At 36.8% G+C, this 20,433-nt stretch overlaps 2 protein-coding genes across 51 annotated transcripts in view; one reads left to right on the top strand and one right to left on the bottom strand.

The window, feature by feature from the left end:
- NUDT6 (nudix hydrolase 6) overlaps nucleotides 1-20,433 on the top strand; it is an 88,560-nt gene that overhangs the window by 51,362 nt on the left and 16,765 nt on the right. For 37 of the 50 annotated variants that reach the window (XM_081544874.1, XM_081544875.1, XM_081544885.1 and 34 more), the window contains 2 exons: nucleotides 13,650-13,704; nucleotides 18,543-19,843. In XM_081544874.1, coding sequence (XP_081401000.1) covers nucleotides 13,650-13,704; nucleotides 18,543-18,940 — 453 coding nt within the window. In that variant the 3' untranslated portion in view covers nucleotides 18,941-19,843. Of the gene's footprint in view, nucleotides 1-13,649; nucleotides 13,705-18,542; nucleotides 19,849-20,433 lie in introns of those variants that run through there. The other 13 variants (XM_081544876.1, XM_081544889.1, XM_081544891.1 and 10 more) reach the window with 2 other exon arrangements.
- Nucleotides 17,272-20,433, bottom strand: part of FGF2 (fibroblast growth factor 2) — a 56,214-nt gene continuing 53,052 nt past the window's right edge. Inside the window, exon 3 of the mRNA XM_081544927.1 lies at nucleotides 17,272-19,589. Within this exon, the coding sequence (XP_081401053.1) occupies nucleotides 19,404-19,589 (186 nt within the window). The 3' untranslated portion in view covers nucleotides 17,272-19,403. The remainder of the gene's footprint in view (nucleotides 19,590-20,433) is intronic.

Raw genomic sequence — 20,433 nt, 5'->3', positions numbered from 1 at the left:
TTGCAGAGAAGACTGAAGTGTTATAGATGATTCTGTGGGCAAGGATTCTTCACCTGCCCACCACTGAGTCAGCCTGCTTGGTTTTTTTAATCGAAGATCTTTCGTCAGTAGCTTTAGGGATCCTTTCTCACTGAAGCAGAGGACAGTTAAATAATATATCTGAAATCTCCAACCAGTCATGTTGCTTATTAGCTCCCTAAATGTCTGGTTTTAAACAGATGAGTAGGGACTTCCCTGGTTGTCCAGTGGTTAAGACTTAGAGCTCCCAAGGCAGGGGGCCTGGGTTCGATTCCTGGACAGGGAACTAGATCCCACATGCTGAAACTAAAAGTTCCTGCACGTTGCAATGAAGATCCTGCATGCTGCAACTAAGATCCGGCGCAGCCAAATAAATAAAGTAAATATTAAAAAAAAAAATTAACAGATGAGTAAGAGTTGAAAATACTTAGGTTGTAATCTGTGACTTGACTAAAAACATAACGTGGTACTGCTTTATTGTCGTGTTCAGGATTAGGAGTCAAAGTTGCAATAGACTGTTTTGAACAAACAGAAATAGACATAGAAACATCTTTAACAAAGCAATTAATTATATTAAAGTGCAGGACACTGGGAACATCTGGGATGTCTGAGAACATCAGTTAACCTGAGCCAGGGTGCTCTCAGGGTCCTCCTCATAGCATAGTGTTATGTGGGGTATTTTTTTTGTATTGTCCTCCTCATAGCGTAGTGTTATGTGGGGGGGGGGGGGTTGTATTATTTTTGTATTGTCTCAGCATGGATTCATATGTATTTTTTATCCTTTTCTTCTAATATGTTAATTTTGCTCCATCTGTATTTGCATTATTCTAATAGTTTGAGTTTAGACAGAGTTTCACTGAAGGGAGAAAACAATTTAATGAGGTATACCATAAGGTTACAATGATTGAGAAAAGAGGAAGAGGAGAAGTTTATCTAAATGGAACTCTGAATGACAGAATATTTTAAAGAAATATATTACTTGCAGATAGAATGATGCTTAAATTGATGTGTAAATTATGGTAATGAGACAAGGTGAATAAGAAATTATATTCAGGATTATATTACATTGTTTATCACACAAGGATCTTTTACCATAGGGTAAATTGCTAGATCTAGAAACTGGAGATAGGGTGAAAGGCATATAGAGGAGCTATTTACCCAAAATCATGCAGATAATATAGTAGTGGAACCAGTCTAGTCAATGCAATTTCAGAGTCTGTAACTGTTAAAAAAAAAAAAAGTCAAAACCTAAATTAACTCATTTTCTTTGAAAGTAATAAGCCCTGATTCTCTTCGCATTCAATTTCAAACACTGAGTAACAGTTTCAAAGACATACAGCTATTTCCCTGTTCTCCATGAAATTATGAGGGACACCAGATGGTCTTTTTTTTTTTTTTAATTAGTTTATTTATCTGTTTTTTAACTTTACAATATTATATTTGTTTGCCATACATTGACATGAATCCACCATGGGTGTACATGTGTTCCCCTTCCAGAACCCCCCTCCCACCCCCTTCCCCATCCCATCCCTCTGGGTCATCCCGGTGCACCAGCCCCGAGCACCCTGTATCATGCATCGAACCTGGACTGGCGATTCGTTTCACATGATAATTTACATGCTTCAGTGCCATTCTCCCATATCATCCCGCCCTCACCCTCTCCCATAGAGTCCATAATACTGTTCTATATATCTGTGTCTCTTTTGCTGTCTTGCATACAGGTTTATCTTTACCAATTTACTAAATTCCATATATATGTGTTAGTATACTGTATTGGTGTTTTTCTTTCTGGCTTACTTCACTCTGTATAATAGGCTCCAGTTTCATCCACCTCATTAGAACTGATTTGAATGTATTCTTTTTAATGGCTGAGTAATATTCCATTGTGTATATGTACCACACACAGCTTCCTTATCCATTCATCTGCTGATGGGCATCTAGGCTGCTTCCATGTCCTGGCTATTATAAACAGTGCTGCGATGAATATTGAGGTACACGTGTCTCTTTCAATTCTGGTTTCCTCAGTGTGTATGCCCAGCAGTGGGATTGCTGGGTCATATGGCAGTTCTATTTCCAGTTTTTTGAGGAATTTCCACACTGTTCTCCATAGTGGCTGTACTAGTTTGCATTCCCACCAACAGTGTAAGAGGGTTCTGTTTTCTCCACACCCTCTCCAACATTTATTGCTTGTAGTCTTTTGGATAGCAGCCGTTCTGACGGGCGTGAAATGGTACCTCATTGTGGTTTTGATTTGCATTTCTCTGATAATGAGCGATGCTGAGCATCTTTTCATGTGTTTGTTAGCCATCTGTATGTCTTCTTTGGAGAAATGTCCGTCTAGTTCTTTGGCCCACTTTTTGATTGGGTCGTTTATTTTTCTGGAATTGAGATGCAGGAGTTGCTTGTGTATTTTTGAGATTAATTCTGTGTCCATTGCTTCGTTTGCTATTACTTTCTCCCATTCTGAAGGCTTATAGTTTCCTTTGTTGTGCAAAAGCTTTTAATTTTAATTAGGTCCCATTTGTTTATTTTTGCTTTTATTTCCAATATTCTGGGAGGTGGGTCATAGAGGATCCTGCTGTGGTTTATGTCGGAGAGTGTTTTGCCTTTGGTTTCCTCTAGGAGTTTTATAGTTTCTGGTCTTACGTTTAGATCTTTAATCCATTTTGAGTTTATTTTTGTGTATGGTGTTAGAAAGTGTTCTAGTTTCATTCTTTTACAGGTGGTTGACCAGTTTTCCCAGCACCGCTTGTTAAAGAGGTTGTCTTTCTCCATTGTATATTCTTGCCTCCTTTGTTGAAGATAAGGTGTCCATAGGTACGTGGATTTATCTCTGGGCTTTCTATTTTGTTACATTGATCTATATTTCTGTCCTTGTGCCAATACCATACTGTCTTCATGACTGTGGCTTTGTAGTAGAGCCTGAAGTCAGGCAGGTTGATTCCTCCAGTTCCATTCTTCTTTCTCAAGATTGCTTTGGCTATTCGAGGTTTTTGTATCTCCATACAAATTGTGAAATTATTGTTCTAGTTCTCTGAAAAATACCGTTGGTAGCTTGATAGGGATTGCATTGAATCTATAGATTGCTTCGGGTAGTATACTCATTTTCACTATATTGTTTCTTCAGATCCATGAACACAATACATTTCTCCATCTATTTGTGTCCTCTTTGATTTCTTTCACCAGTGTTTTATAGTTTTCTATATATAGGTCTTTTGTTCCTTTAAGTAGATATATTCCTAAGTATTTTATTCTTTTCGTTGCGATGGTGAATGAAATTGTTCCCTTAATTTCTCTTTCTGTTTTCTTGTTGTTAGCGTATAGGGATGCAAGGGATTTCTGTGTGTTAATTTTATATCCTGCAACTTGACTATATTCATTGATTAGCTCTAGTAATTTTCTGGTGGAGTCTTTAGGGTTTTCTATGTAGAGGATCATGTCATCTGCAAACAGTGAGAGTTTTACTTCTTCTTTTCCAATCCGAATTCCTTTTATTTCTTTTTCTGCTCTGATTGCTGTGGCCAAAACTTCCAAAACTATGTTGAATAGTAGTGGTGAGAGTGGGCACCCTTGTCTTGTTCCTGACTTTAGGGGAAATGCTTTCAGTTTTTCACCATTTAGGATAATGTTTGCTGTGGGTTTGTCATATATAGCTTTTATTATGTTGAGGTATGTTCCTTCTATTCCTGCTTTTTGGAGGGTTTTTATCATAAATGGATGTTGAATTTTGTCCAAGGCTTTCTCTGCATCTATTGAAGTAATCATATGGTTTTTATTTTTCAATTTGTTAATGTGGTGTATTGTATTGATTGATTTGCGGATATTGAAGAATCCTTGCATCCCTGGGATAAAGCCCACTTGGTCATGATGTATGATCTTTTTAATATGTTGTTGGATTCTGTTTGCTAGGATTTTGTTAAGGATTTTTGCATCTATGTTCATCAGTGATATTGGCCTGTAGTTTTCTTTTTTTGTGGCATCTTTGTCCGGTTTTGGTATTATGGTGATGGTGGCCTCATAGAATGAGTTGGGAAGTTTACCTTCCTCTGAAATTTTCTGGAAGAGTTTGAGTAGGATAGGTGTTAGCTCTTACCTAAATTTTTGGTAGAATTCAGCTGTGAAGCCATCTGGTCCTGGGCTTTTGTTTGTTGGAAGATTTCTGATTACACTTTCAATTTCTGTGCTTGTGATGGGTCTGTTGAGATTTTCTATTTCTTCCTGGTTCAATTTTGGAAAGTTGTATGTTTCTAAGAATTTATCCATTTCTTCCAAGTTGTCCATTTTATCTGCATATAGTGCTGATAAGTCTCTTATAATCCTTTGTATTTCTGTGTTGTCTGTTGTGATCTCTCCGTTTTCATTTCTAATTTTGTTGATTTGATTCTTCTCCCTTTGTTTCTTGATGAGTCTGGCTAATGGCTTGTCAATTTTATTTATCTTCTCAAAGAACCAGCTTTTGGCTTTGTTGATTTTTGCTATGGTCTCTTTTGTTTCTTTTGCATTTATTTCTGCCCTAATTTTTAAGATTTCTTTCCTTCTACTAACCCTGGGGTTCTTCATTTCTTCCTTTTCTAGTTGCTTTAGGTGTAGAGTTAGGTTATTTATTTGACTTTTTTCTTGTTTCTTGAGGTGAGCCTGTATTGCTATGAATCTTCCCCTTAGCACTGCTTTTACAGTGTCCCATAGGTTTTGAGTTGTTGTGTTTTCATTTTCATTCGTTTCTATGCATATTTTGATTTCTTCTGTGATTTGTTGGTTATTTAGCAGAGTGTTGTTCAGCCTCCATATGTTGGAATTTTTAATAGTTTTTCTCCTGTAATTGACATCTAATCTTATTGCATTGTAGTCAGAAAAGATGCTTGGAATGATTTCAGTTTTTTTGAATTTACCAAGACTAGATTTATGGCCCAGGATGTGATCTATTCTGGAGAAGGTACCGTGTGTGCTTGCGAAAAAGGTGAAATTCATTGTTTTGGGGTGAAATGTCCTATAGATATCAATTAGGTCTAACTGGTCTATTGTATCATTTAAAGTTTGTGTTTCCTTGTTAATTTTCTGTTTAGTTGATCTGTCCATAGGTGTGAGTGGGGTATTAAAGTCTCCCACTATTATTGTGTTATTGTTAATTTCCCCCAGATGGTCTTTCACTTATCCTACTCTAAACTACAAAAGAAGAGTTCCTGTAGTCATTATTTTATTATTTTGTCACTCAAGTCTTACAACCCTTAGGCAAAAGGGGCTTATATATAATTAATATTGAGTACCTAAGGTCAGAGAACTCATTTAGGATTTTGCTCAGTTAAATTGGCTTATACTAAAGTATTGTAACTCTCTGCAATATGGCAGACAAATGATATGCCCAAACATTATTGACAGATTCCATACATATATGCTATACAAGGATATACAAGTAACATAAATTGGTTAATTTCTTTTGCTAAGTTTGAAAAAAATCTATACTTTGGTATATAAAAGTCACTTCTAAAGAGATATTATAAAAGGTTTTACTGTCTTTTAAGTGTATCCCTTTAATTGTCTTTTCCTTGCATTTAAAGAACCAGCAGTATCACCAAAATTTATTTGTTCTTTTCTAGGCTCAGGTGACATAAGAAGTTGTACAAACAAAATTGGGTCAGGAGACCTGGGTTCAAAGAAACAACTCTGGGCATATCTGTGAGCCTCTGGGGACTTAATTTGCACCATTTATGAAATTGAGTTAGATTTGGTGATCACAAATTAAATATCCCAGTACTATAATGCTCCCTATACCCTTATGTACATGTACAGTAGGGTACCAGATGTAATCTGGTTTTGAAAAGAAAAGGGTAAACTTTTAAGATATTAAAATAACACAGTTTTGGAAATGAGTTTGTCAAATAAAATTTCATTAAGGACTTTGTAACAGAGAATGAAAGACAGCCAGGCTAACATGATGTTCCCACTCTAAGCAGTTTTTCAGGTTTGGTAGATCAACCAAGTAAGAATCTATTTATATAATTACTCATTTATTAAAACATGGAAATTCATAGAAAACAAACCTAAGTCTAAAAATATTAGAAACTGGGTTGCAGTCTGAGAAAAAGAAAAGGGCTTCCCTGGCAGTTAGGGCTGACCTGTCTTACTCCAAACCTAGACAGCATGATATTTTGGGGGGATGTTTTTTTTTTTTTCCTTATAACATCTGTCAAGACATGAATTAACAGGTTCAGTTTGGAGAAATCAAACTTCCACAGCAATCTGTATTACAGCAATTGAAAAGGAAAGAATTGACCTGCATTTTTAAAACAGGACTGTGGTCAAAACTATGTATAAATTTGCATAAACTCCACTGTAAATGACTAAAAACTCTGATTCTCAGTTAATCATGATTGCAATCAGTGCTTCTCTAGTTTTGCTCATCTTATTTTCAAAGAAATAATTGCTAGTGTTTTCCAAGGTAGTCAAGAAACAAAGGGAGACCCAAGACTTAGTGACTAAACAAAAATTCCAAGAGACCTATCCAAAGTGGCATTGGTTTAGCCATTCTTCATCCTGTAACATTTACTTATAAAGATACAAGTGGGGAGTTTTCCATCTCTGCCTCAAGATTCTTTGGGGTATCAATTGCCTTTAGGGTCAATTGAAGGTCATACCTTTAAGCTGGGGGGACTTTTGAGTAAATAACCCTGCGTAAGTTCCTACATGGTTTATTTGCTGTCTCTTGGAACCATATCTGAGGAGGATTAAAAACCCAGGTAAAGTGGTAGCACCAGCTCTGGTATGGCTTCCGGCCTCCTAAAAATTCGTAACTAACTATTTGCTAACACTTGATGTTCCCCAAGTCACCTGTTCTTCTGTTATAGTACACATTCCTGATCCTGATGATGAGGTTTTCAGGCTAAAAAATATTACTTTAATTCAATCATGTTTTGTTATTTAATATAAATAAAATCAGATAAATGATGATCACTGTGATGACATAAAATACTTCCACAAAAATTTTCTCATTATCTCCATTTTTCAGAAAAATTTTGATTTAGAGCATTTAGAAATAACTTTTTCATCATTACACAACTGAATGAGAATTTAAGCCTAGAGAGGAATCTGTTCATTAAAGCAAATGAAAACATAAAATGAATTAATACCTGAATTTGAGGGAGTCAGTAGTTGTATGGCAACGCCTATATGTTAGGATACAAAAAACTTCACTTGAATGAGGTTTGTTTTAAGGGAGATAGTTTTTTGTTTTTGTTTTTTTTAATATATAGTACAGATGCCATTGTCTGTTGCTGAGGTTAACAATTTCATTCAATTCAGGTACCAGCAGTGATACTTAGTAGTACAAGAAGAGAGGTTAGAACAAAAGTGTGTGAAGAAAAAAGTATTATGGAGAAAAGGAAGATGATTAAGTGAAGGAGCTAGAGTAATTTTAGAAGGTATGGCAGCTTCTGATAAAGTATGTGTATACAGTTTCTCACCAGGTACTAAAGGTTAATTTCCTTCCTGGCTGGAAGTTCCCTTAGAAGGGATTTATGGCAGCTTCATTCTCAGAATGCTTTACCTTTAATCTGATAAAGGGAATCTGAGAAAAGGCTTCTTTCTCCATCTTGTAGTATGTTAGATGTCTGTGGTTTAAGGTCATCTTTATGCCATTCTGGTAGGTTTGCATCCCTTCATTTGGGACTGCCCATAGCTAATTAAATCTCTAATAAGAAATGCTGTTCAACTCCTGCTGTTGTCTCTGAACTCGGAGGACATGGGGCCCAGACCTCTGCACATGAAGCATCAGCTTTCTGGTGCCTTTGGAGAGAGGGCACAATGAAGCTTAGGTAGGAAATGCTAGAAAACTGCAAAGTGGATTTGACTGTTGCTATGGGAAGGACCTGCCACTGCCAGAATGAAGCAACATGCTGAAGCAATACAAGAACCACAGGCACATGGAAAAGGCACAGGAAGCAGACAGGAGGAGCTTTCCTCCTCCCCCAGCCACTGGTTAGTGGAGTTCCAGCTCCAGCATCACTAGGCAGAGCATGGAGGGTGAATTTGAAACTGAGGGACAGTAGTAGCATCAACTCCTTGGAAACCACACATGCTCATACCTCTGCTCCACCTCCAGGCCTGATAATCAAACTCTGAGAATACTGCTCAACAACTGGTGTGTTAACAAGCCCTCCAGGTGATTTAGGTGCTTGGTCCAGTTTGAGAACCACCAAACTAGAATATTGGGCATCCAGATTCTTCATTTGCTGATTTTCAGTCTTGCCAATGATTGGTTCTTTAAGAATAAGAAAGTACTGCTTCTCAGAATCTAATCATGATTCCCCTTATGCCTCTAGGCAGTTGGGATTGGCAAAAGTTAGAAACAAATTCACATTATATTAATATAAGACTTTGGTTTCTTTGTGGATTAAATAGAAGTGATACTCCTACGTAGGGTTTTGATTTTTTTGTTGTTATAACCAGATTTATCTAATGGAGCAATAAAATGTGAAAACTGAGTATTCATGTATAGCTCAATGTTGTAATAAGTATAAAGTGAGATGCTAAGTTGTATTAATTATAATGTAATTATTTTGGTTTTAGGTGGAATTTAAGCATGATAGCTATTGTTGCTGTTGTTGTTCAGTCGCTAAGTCATGTCTGAATCTTTGCAACCCCATGAACTGCAGCAGACCAGGTGTTCCTGTCCTTCACTGTCTCCCTGAGTTTGCTCAAACTTATGTCCATTGAGTCAGTAACCATCTCATCCTCTGTCACCTCCTTCTCTTGCCCTCAATCTTTCCCAGCATCAGGGTCCTTTCCAGTGAGTTGGCTCTTCACATCAGGTGGCCAAAGGATTCAGCATCAGTCCTTTCAATGAATGTTCACAGTTGATTTCCTTTAGGATTCAGTAGTTTGATCTCACTGTCCAAGGGACTCTCAAGTCTTCTCCAACACCACAGTTCGAAAGCATCAGTGCTCAACCTTCTTTATGCTCCAACGCTCACACCCATACATGACTACTGGAAAAACCAGAGCTTTGACTATCTGGACCTTTGTCAGAAAAGTGATGTCTCTACTTTTTAATACACTATCTAGGTTTGTCATAACTGTACTTCCCAAGGAGCAAGCATCTTTTAATTTTGTGGCTGCAGTCACCATCCGCATTGATTCTGGAGCACAAGTAAATGAAATCTGACACTGGTTCCCCATCTATTTGCCATGAAATGACAGGACCAGATGCCATGGTCTTCATTTTTTGAATGTTGAGTTTTAAGCCAGCTTTTTCAATCTCCTCTTTCACCTTCATCAAGAGGCTCTTTAGTTCCTCTTCACTTTCTGCCATTAAAGTGGTATCATCTGCATATCTGAGGTTGATGATAGCTGTGCTATGCTTAGTCGCTCAGTCGTGTCCAACTCTTTGAGACCTGGTGGACTGTAGCCTGCCAGGCTCCTGTGTCCATGGAGATTCTCTAGGCAAGAATGCTGGAATGGGTTGCCATGCCCTCCTCTAGAGGATCTTCCCAACCCAGGGATCAAACCCAGGTCTCCTGCATTGCAGGCGGATTCTTTACCATCTGACTCACCAGGGAAGCCCTGATGATAGCTATTAGCCATAAATAACTAATCAGCATATTTTCAGACATCTGAGCCAGTTTTTCTTTAAGTGATTCACTCCTCCAGGCATCAGTGTCAAGTATGTCTTAGGAAAGTTTAACCCTCACTGTGAGCAAATGTACACTCAGACTCAAAGCTAAAATGATACTTTAAACATGTCCTTTCTCCTTTCCTACCCATACAGTTCTTTTACTCCTGCCCCATCACTGTCAAGACCTAACACTGACTTGACATTGTAAACCTGGTGCTCAAGAGCTGAATTAATGGTAGGGACCTTTTCATTCATTCACTAAACATTACAGAGTTCATGAGTTTTAAGCACTAGCTAAACATTAGTGAACAAAGCAAGGTTTCTACATCTGGAGCTTATATTCAAATAGGTAAGATACAAACGGCTTCCATGGTGGCTCAGTGGTCAAGAATCCACCTGGCAAGCCAGGAGATGCACATTCCATCCCTGTGTCGGGAAGATCCCCTGGAGAAGGAAATGGCAACCCACTCCAGTATTCTTGCCTGGGAAATCCCATGGACGGAGGAGCCTAGCAGGCTATAGTCCATGGGGTTGCATAAGAGTCGGACATGACTTAGCAACTAAATGAGATACAAATAATGAGTAAAATATATATGAAAGTGGTGGTAAATGTTATTAAGAAAAATATAGTACAAGGAGAAAGAGAATGATTGGCCTGCTGTATTGTGCATAAATTTCTCTGTGCCCGAAACCTAGCACTCAGTGAATTTTCTAAGTACAGTGGCTTTGAATTCTGAAAAGTGAGAGTAGTAACATTAAAGATTAGAACAATGCAAATAAAAGCTAATGAGGTCTCTGTATCTGACCAAGGTGGAGTAGAGAAGGAATGAGGAGGGTCACATAGTACAAGAGAACCAAAAGGAATAGACTAGCAAGTCTGAACCCTTGTTCGAGGTTCTTGAGATTAGTTTCTGACTTGAAAGAAATTAATGTTGTTTTGGGGGGTGGGGGGTTGTTTACACAAATTCCTAGTTAGGATTTCAGCAGCCACACCCAGGGAAGATCTTGAAGCTAATCATTTGCTTAGGAAAACAGAAGATGTCTATGGGACTGGAAAAATAGAAAAAGGATCAGAAAATGAACCGTTCCTCTTTATCCATTCTAGAAACACTAAACTTGGGAGTTTTTCTTCAGGACAGTTTTAAAAGAAGCAGTGCAATTAAACTTGAAATAGCCTTAACAGAGAAAATACCTAACACTCTGTTAATATGAAGAATGCACAGAAAAACAATAGTTACCCTTTCTTGATAATGCCTACTTTTGGGCTAGCAATTCAGGGATAGATGGCACCACTGTACATCATCCACAGTCTCTTCTGTTTGCCACTCCTGCGTGTGCGCATGTGCATGCACACACACGCACGTGCACACACACACGGACATCAGATTTATAATTGGCAAATGTATAAGAAGAATATATCATCACATTCACCATTCTATAGTATGATAGAATTACTCTAAATATAGTTTAAAATCCCACATTTTTATAACTTAGAAGGATAATTTCCTTTTTACAGTAGGTAAAAGTCAGATATGCTTCAGGAATTAGATGACCTCACTAACTCAAAGTAGGGAGGGGTCATATACGTGAATGCTGGGTAAGACCCAGAAGGCAAAGAAGCACAAAAATGTCTGAGCAGCATATTTATTTTAAAAGGGAGTGGAAAGTTTCTTTTTTAAGATTAGCAGGGAAAGGATCATGGAAGTTTATACTTGACACAGAGAGATGTTTTGTCTTCTTTTATTGGATGGAGAACAAAGATGAAAACAGATAATAAACTAAAAAATATTCAAAGCCCAACCTTACTCTTTCCTCAGTAATTTTTCCTCTATGGAACAATATACTGGAAATCTTAGTAAATCACTAACAAAATAATAAATCTCATGCCAATCAGAAGATTCTAGATAGGGAACTCATAGGCAAGAGGTAGATAGACATTTGACACCAAACCAGGTGTTAGTTCAAATTCACAACCCCTGGAGGACTGTCAGACTAAGATACAGATTCTAGTTGGTTTTATATAGAATGTTCCAATCAGAGCTGAAGAAAAGATCAAAAAGTATACGAAAAAGCAGTGAATAGTGGTAAAAGATTAGTATGAAAATACCAAATTAACTTTTAAAATTTCTTAAGAGATGGTTAGAATCATATCACCTGGATTTTAACCATGAGTTTATTATGCACTGGCTGTGTCACTCCAGGAAACTATTAAATCTTTTGTCCTCAGTTTCATCAGTTCTAAAGTGGGAACAATAAGCAGTAAGGATTTACTGTATAGCACAGGGAACAATATTCAATATCTTGTAATAATCTATAATAGAAAAGAATCTGAAAAAATATGTATATAACTCAATTACTTTGCTGGACATTGTATACTTTGCTATAACACAGTATTGTAAATCGGCTATACTTCAATTTAAAGAAAAAAATGGGAACAATAATAGTTTCTCATGGGGTTACTGTAAATGTGTACAGTTCTTCTTAAAACATAGCATAGTGTCTGGAACATAGTGGACATTCAATATGTTATCTAGTATTTATTATTATTACTTACATAGCTAAACCCAGATAGTGGGAGTATTTTTTAATGTTAAAAAAAAAAAAAAGGTTGAAGGCAGACTTATCCCCTCAATTACTGGTTTTATCTACAGCATTAACCAGGTTTTTCAAATCACGAAACTTAGGCCTCTCAGCCTACCACTTAGAACTAACTGTAAACTCAACTATTTCCAATTACTTATAATTAGGTCCAGGTAAAGGTTTTCTTCAAAATTTATTTCTGTTGTTCTGGGGAAGCATTTGTTTGCCTCATAACATTTCGTTTTTAGAAGTAGAATTTATAGTGGTGAAGTTTACTATCCTAACAGACACAAAAAAAGTCTGCATAGTTTCTACAGAAATGTAGCTTCTGGAACAATTTCAAAATGGAACCCCAAAGACAGTGCATTAATGTTGTGATATACTTGGAGATATTGCTACATTAAAAAAAAACATAATGTGCTTTATAAATTAATCTCAAGTCCGAGCCAGACACGGAAGGGTGGAAAGCCAGAATTCTGTACCCACATAATCAACAGTCTGTGGAAACTCTGGGAACCATGCCACTAGTCTCCAACCTAGCATAGTTGGGAAGTGACACATTGTTTAAGGAGCTCTTGTCCAGGAAATGTGTGGGTCACAAAGCACACCAGTAAGGTCCATAAACTTGTTTCATGAATGAAGAGTAGGAGGTGCACTGGCTCCAAGCTGCAGCACCTTTATGAGTATGTTGTAATTTCTAATTCTTCAGTTTTTATCATGGTGTTGGATTGATATAACAGAATTCTAACAGGAAAAAGTAATCATGTCAGCCATAAGAATATTGTTCCATACTACTGCAGAATTATTTTAAATCAAGTTTTCATATCTATCTCCAGTCCTAGATCAGAGCTTCCCACCTGCCCCTCCCCACCATAAAAGGAAATGGTACATACAAAAAGCCAGAAACTTAAATCAATTTTATTGACACTTCCCATGAAAGAAAATTATATTTTTACATAAAATCATTAACACAGAGAACAAGAAAACTCTTAATATATCTGATTAGACACACAATATAGAAAGTAAATTGAAAATTAAAAATAGCATACTTTAGTGATTACATTTATATATTTTCTACTAATTTATAGCAGCATCAGTAAGATTCATGTATTCTTTAATAAACTAGCAGCAAAATTTTTTAACTACACAAATTCAGTAGATGTTCCCCCCACTGTTTCACTCATACAGAATTTATCACATTAACATAAAAAAAACCACTTCTATTTCCTAAAGAAAAAGATAGGAAAGATTTCACAAGTCAGCAGTTTCCCGAGAAAAGAAGGGAGGAGTGAGGAAGGAAGCTGAAAAAAACTGGTGGCAGTTACCAAAAAATAAATTCTCAACCACCTTGATCAATTATGGGCAGCTTCTGTGGTATCTCTGTGTATGTGTATGTTAGTAAATAAAAGCTGTGTTAACTTTGCTTGCTGATTTAATACTGCAGCTGAAAAATATGTGGAAGTTCCCAGGAGGCCTGTCAGAGCCTGGAGAAGATATCGGTGGGTATCAATTATATATTTATAATTGACTTGAAAATGCTGAATAAATTTGTGTTTACTTTCTTGCTCTAGAGCTGAGAATGAGATTTTAAGCTTTCTAATTGGTTTAGACTAAGTCAGAAAATATCAATGAAGTTCTTCAGTGCTGATATTAATAGCAAAACTTAACATTACAATTTATTCCATTAGTATAAATAATACCATTCAGAGCATAACACCTGTTTTTTGGCTTAGGACTGCTTCTTGATTAATTTGAAAATGAGAAGCTTTGGATATACAGTTAAGGTTAGCATTAAGGGATATTTTGAATTTGACTAAAATTGTTGGAGGGTTTCCCTGGTGTGTCAGACGGTTAAGAATCCGCCTGCAATGCGGGAGACCTGGGTTTGATCCCTTGGTTGGAAATATCCCCTGGAGGAGGGCATGGCAACCCACTCCAGTATTCTTGCCTGGAGAATCCCCATGGACAGAGGAGCCTGGTAGGCTACAGTCCATGGAGTCACAAGAGTCGAACACAACTGAGTGACTAAGCATAGCAAAATTGTTGGAATTGAACTATTAGAAAAATTCTTGACCGTTTTATCACAAGGTTGAGAAACTTTTAAGTGAAATGTGAAATATTTATAAAGACAGTTATTGAACAGTGGTGGTACACTAAGTCGCTTCAGTCGTGTCCGACTCTTGTGTGACCCTGTAGATGGCAGCCCACCAGGCTCCCCCGTCCCTGGGATTCTCCAGACAAGAACACTGGAGTGGGTTGCCATTTCCTTCTCCAGTGCATGAAAGGGAAAAGTGAAAGTGAAGCCGCTCAGTCGTGTCCAACTCTTCACGACCCCATGGACTGCAGCCTACCAGGCTCCTCGGTCCATGGGATTTTCCAGGCAAGAGTACTGGAGTGGGGTGCCATTGCCTTCTCCCAGTGGTGGTATAATTCTTCTGTTTATGGAAATTTTATCTGCTATTTATTTTGGATAGTCAGAAAGCCAAAAGATGGTAACATATCTCATATGAGAAAGTCTGAAATGAGAGATAATTTCCTAGAACAATTGACTGAGCTCAGTATTTAAGATAGGGAAGTTTGAAATAAGCTAAGAATTCTTTATGTCACTGATTTTACAGGAAATTGAGGAGAGTAGAAACTGAGTTTTCCTATCTTATTCCTTAAACCATTGTGTCAGGCACAGTCCCTATCATAATAAATCAATAGATAACTCATTTCATACTTAACTATTTTTCTATGACTTTTTCCTCAGTATATATGTCCCCTACTCTCTTTAGCCATCATTTATATGAAGGCAGTGTCCTAAATTATTTTTAAATGTATATATATATACTTGAAATGATATTTTTTTTAATGTTCCACAGATGAAAAAGCCCTACGCATAGTATAGAGCCAACACCTAATATCCTATAAGTAAATTCACTACATTCAAATACATCATAGCAGATTTTGGTTTTTAGGTACTTACTGACCTTTAGCTTAGACTTGACTAGGCCTTCTGTTGAAATAAAAGGATTTTGTAGTAGTGCCAGTGCTGAAAAAAAAAGCCATTTATTCTAGAACTCCTTATTATCTCACACTATCCTTATGTGATATGAGATCATGTGAACTAATTAAGTGTCTGTTTTACATCCTTATCTAGTCTATACTGGGCAAATAGGAGTCTATAGGAAGTTTGTATTACTTCCTTTTCTGAACCTTGCCTTCTCAAATGAATAACTTTTTTCATTTGAGTTTTCATCAAATTCTAAATTTCAGATATATTTAAATGTAAATAAACACATTTCCATACCAGGTAAGTACACTTTAGGTTTGAGTGTACTCCGGAACATTTCAAGTCCATATAGCTAGGAATTCACTACTTCTCCGGAACATTTCAAGTCCATATAGCTAGGAATTCACTACTTTTTTAAAGTATTTGTGGTTATCACAACAACCCACCTAGTCAGAGATTGTCTTTAATGCCTCCAGCCATATGGAATTAAGCAATAAGCAGCAACTGGCATTTACTGTATTGCCTAGGAGTAGGAAAAACAGAAGCATTGCCTCAGAAGTCATAAAACTTTGAAAGCAGCTAGAAATGATAAGTGACATAGAGATCTGAAAGACCATGTCTATGTAGAGTACATTTCTGTTTTGTAACAGTACAGTAATAGATTACTCTTAATGATGAAGCCTGATCAACCAGGAATTATTTATTTTCTTTAAACTCTGTTTTTAGGAAAGTATGTAATAGGACTGCCGCCATCATAAATGTGCAGATGTTCATACTGGCTCTTAAGCAGTAAACACTAGTTAAAATAAGCTCATTTGTTTGGAATCCTTCATTCTTTGATAAGTTAAGTATTAGGTAAGTGAAGCAAAGTACAAAGGTATCCATGCTGCTAAGTCACTTCAGTCGTGTCGGACTCTGTGCGACCCCATAGACGGCAGCCCACCAGGCTCCCCCGTCCCTGGGATTCTCCAGGCAAGAATACTGGAGTGGGTTGCCATTTCCTTCTCCAGTGCATGAAAGGGAAAAGTGAAAGTGAAGTTGCTCAGTCGTGTCCGATTCTTAGCAACCCCATGGACTGTAGCCTACCAGGCTCCTCCATCCATGGGATTTTCCAGGCAAGAGTACTGGAGTGGGGTGCCATTGCCTTCTCCGAAGGTATCTATAGATAAGGTTAAAAACAAGCTGCCTTTCTGGGGGGGGGGAATCCCCTGTATAGCCAAAGGTCTGTAAAGCAGTAGGGTCCGCTCAGAGCTCATCAGTGTTACCAGAGTGAGGGGGAGACACCAGGAAAATCCACATTCTGCACTGTTTTTCCTATTATTTTATTTCAACCTAATCCTGTTATTAAATATTACGAAATAGAAGTAACAAATATAAACTCCATTTCATTATTGTCCTTTAACTAAATAAAACACTATGATGTTTTTAAACATTTCTTTCAACCAGCAAAAATAAAAACAAAACCCTCTTGGTTTTTCCTATATTCTTCAAATCTATAAAACCATTATTCAGTTTACTTACAGTACATTTAAAATAATAAAGATACAAGAGAATAAAGCACTTTATCTAAATTAAAATTTTTAAATTCATCATAAAATCCTTGGAGAAGAGATTTCAATCTTAATATAGAAGGGGTTGGTTCCTCTAGATCTAAAAGCACTTATTTGCCCATTCAATTTTTAGTCTAGTCAATGACATCATGATTCAAGTTAAATGGATCAAACTGCCCAGGCAGTGCTGATTTTGAATCAGCTGCTGTGGTGACGGCTAAGCCTGGCAGATTCACTCACAAGCCCCATCCTGTGTTTCCATAACTTACAAGCAGGCTAGACACAGGAACTAAATGCTAAACTCTTGACTAGTGTTATTAAGAGCTAAACAAGACCCCCATGGTCATTTCAAAATTTTTAAAGAACTTTTTAAACATTTAAACAATTTTTAAGTCAGATCAGCAAATGACATGTAAAATTTAAAACTAGCGCCATAATCTTTAACAAACTTAGTACAAGTTTTTTAATACAACAAAAAATTGTTTTTCTTAAGCCAAATTTTCCTTTTCTTAACATATATATTTTTCTATATTTTCAGTTTAAAAATATAATTTCTAACTATGTTTATTTGATCTTGGCAAATCTCAATTAAAAAGCAAGTCCACATAGAATTCAAATATGGCAAACAGATGTCATATTTTACATACTACTCTTCCTGTGCTCATTTCCAGAGCAGTTATTAGAAAAAACATTGAAACATTTCTTGTTTACTTGCTCTTCCTTGCCTATTCCTCACTAGTAGGACTACTGAGAAGCCAAATACAGTTTACAACTGACAAACAAGAAAATGAAGGCATTAAAAGATATTTGAACAAAAATCTATACTTGTGGCAATTGTGAAACTTCCGTGCAAATAGACAAGGAAGGCAGCTTTTATAAGGGCTTTTCATAAACACTTTGGGAGACAATGACAGCATCACAAAATTACAGAAATCCCAGGTAGGTTCATCTGGATATTTAGAAAGAGCAGCCACAAAAATAAGTTAATGGCAATAAAAATCCTGTCCTAGAAATTTGCGTATTATTAAAAAAAAATCAACCTTACAAAATATGAAAACCCTGGTAATATAAAATTCTGTAAATTGCAAGTTTTTTTTTAAACTTCTGATGACTAGCATTTTGGTGTTAGAACAATGAATCCAAGTTCTTTGAAACAGCAAGAAACAGAAAATGCCAGAAGTTACCATGGTGGGATTCCACTGACAGAGTAACTAGAAGAGCATAACAAAATGGTTATAAAGAAATCTGCTCTATGACTTCAGAGGCCTGACGGTCCCAGGAGAGACCAGGGATAATTTGAATCATTTCCTAGTTCTATACATTCTGCAGCTCTACAGACTTTTGTTAAGAAGAATGGATCACTTTTTCTTACTTCAAATGTTTATCAGTTTAGGCAGTTTTAATGGATAATCAGGAACATGATAATAATGAAAAAATATACAGGAATATTGACTACAGCTTTGCAACATATGTTTTCACCTTTTGGGAAATAAAGCAGGAAGAGTTTAAAAATATGTGACTCCCAAAATATATATACGTAGATGGGTAAGCTTGCAAGTAGAAGCCAAAGAAATATTCAGTCTTTCAAAAGCTTCTTAGCTATAGAGTGGTAAGAAAATACTTTGTTATTTCAGGATGTCCAGAGGACAGAGTTTACAGGGAAAGCTTTATTTTCTTAGGGTAAAGGTTTACCTTTTGAACCTTTACATAATAATGCTTCCTTATCTGAAAATCTTTGATTAAATTTCTAAAAGTATAATCCTTACTGATTTGTACATTTTCTTTTATGTAGGAGATACAGCAGTTCGAGAAGTTTTTGAAGAGACTGGTATAAAGTCAGAATTCAGATCCCTCCTGAGTATTCGGCAACAGCACACCCATCTGAGAGCTTTTGGGAAGTCAGATATGTATATTATCTGCCGCTTAAAGCCATATTCATTCACCATAAATTTTTGCCAGCATGAATGCTTAAAGTGTGAGTGGATGGATCTCAGTGATCTAGTCAAGACTAAAAATACGACTCCCATCACAAACAGAGTTGCAAGGCTGCTTCTGTATGGGTACAGAGAAGGGTTTGACAAAATTGATCTGACCATGGAAGAACTGCCAGCAGTTTATACAGGCTTGTTCTATAAACTCTATCACAAGAAACTGCCAGACAATTACAGAACTATGACAGGAATGGATTAAATTCATATTTACATGTTTTTAAAATGGTTAAGTAAGTTGTACATGTAGATTAATGTGTGCCATATTATAGGAAGTAGTGGACATTTGGGTTAATAACTAAATATGACTTTAATTTTCTAATGTCTAATTTCCATGAAGAAAACTTGTTTGTACACATTTTAAAAGCCTCTTTTCAAATGAAGCAACTGTATGAAAGATTGTAACTTTAAGTATGTTTCACTGGATAAAAGGAAATGCTATATAAAAAGTAGAAGTGAATACATTTTCCAGGAATTTTTGCTGTTACTGTGTTTTTTCTTTTTAAAAAAACTAAGGCAATGGTTAAATATTTTACTATTAGATAAAAGGTTATCTGAACAGTTACCCAAACTGAGCAGTTTGGGTACACATTTTTCTTTTTTCATTAACAAATTTCTGAAATATACCTCTTCACGTAAAATGAGATCAGATGCTGCCATTAAGATCAGCTCTTAGCAGACATTGGAAGAAAAAGTATAGCTTTCTGCCCAGGTCCTGTTTTGGGTCCAAGTTTATACTGCCCAGTTCGTTTCAGTGCCACATACCAACTGGAGTATTTCCTTGACCGGTAAGTATTGTAGTTATTAGACTCCAATCGTTCAAAAAAGAAACACTCGTCTGTAACACATTTCTGCAAAATAAAGGAAAAATTAGTAGTTGTTGTTGTGATACTTTCATATTAAATATTTAAAGAAACAGTACACAGTGCTTTGGGTTCAGCAAGACAGTCAAACTACCAAGACTCAACAGGCCAAAATCTGACACAGATTTCTTATTCTGCAGAAAGACGCAGGACAGGAGCACAGCATGTCAGCAGGACAACCTGAAGCACATCTCTTTGGAGGAGCAGTCCAAGGACCATCCTGCAGCCTCAACAACAGACAGGTCAGGTACTGGGCAGCAAAAGCACCCACATGGTCTAGGAACCACACTGGCACAGAACTAAAACATCCCATGAACATAGATTTTCAGTGGTCTCCACAAAGGATAAATCCAGTAACAGGAAGCACGCTACACTGAGGGAAACGCAAAGCAATGGCTTTCACTTAGGTATTTATGGTCCATCCATCTCTAGTACTGTAACCCAGGGGTAACCTTCCCATAAAGAAGGGTTTTAGTAATACTTTACTCAAAGAAACAGAATTTATTCCTTAAATTATGTTTTTTTCCAGTGACTGACACTCATTCTAAGGCATAAAGAGAATAGTTTATTGTACAGAAAATAGCCAGTGTATGTAATGCCAAAAAATTGTACTGGAACATTGTAATATGGTTAGCATTCTCAAGGGCTTCCCTGGTAGCTCAGCTGGTAAAGAATCCACCTGCAATGCAGGAGACCCCGGTTGAATTCCTGAGTCAGGAAGATCCCCTGGAGAAGGGAATGGCTACCCACTTCAGTATTCTTGGGCTTCCCTGGTGGCTCAGTCAGTAAAGTATCTGCCTGCAATGCAGGAGATCTAGGTTCGATCCCTGGG

This window comes from Giraffa tippelskirchi, chromosome 11 (assembly GCF_054371585.1).
Source record: "Giraffa tippelskirchi isolate mGirTip1 chromosome 11, T2T-mGirTip1v1.2.pri, whole genome shotgun sequence".
Taxonomy (NCBI): domain Eukaryota; kingdom Metazoa; phylum Chordata; class Mammalia; order Artiodactyla; family Giraffidae; genus Giraffa; species Giraffa tippelskirchi.
The sequence above is the reverse complement of the archived record's forward strand: the minus strand, read 5'-3'. Positions and strand labels throughout refer to the sequence as shown.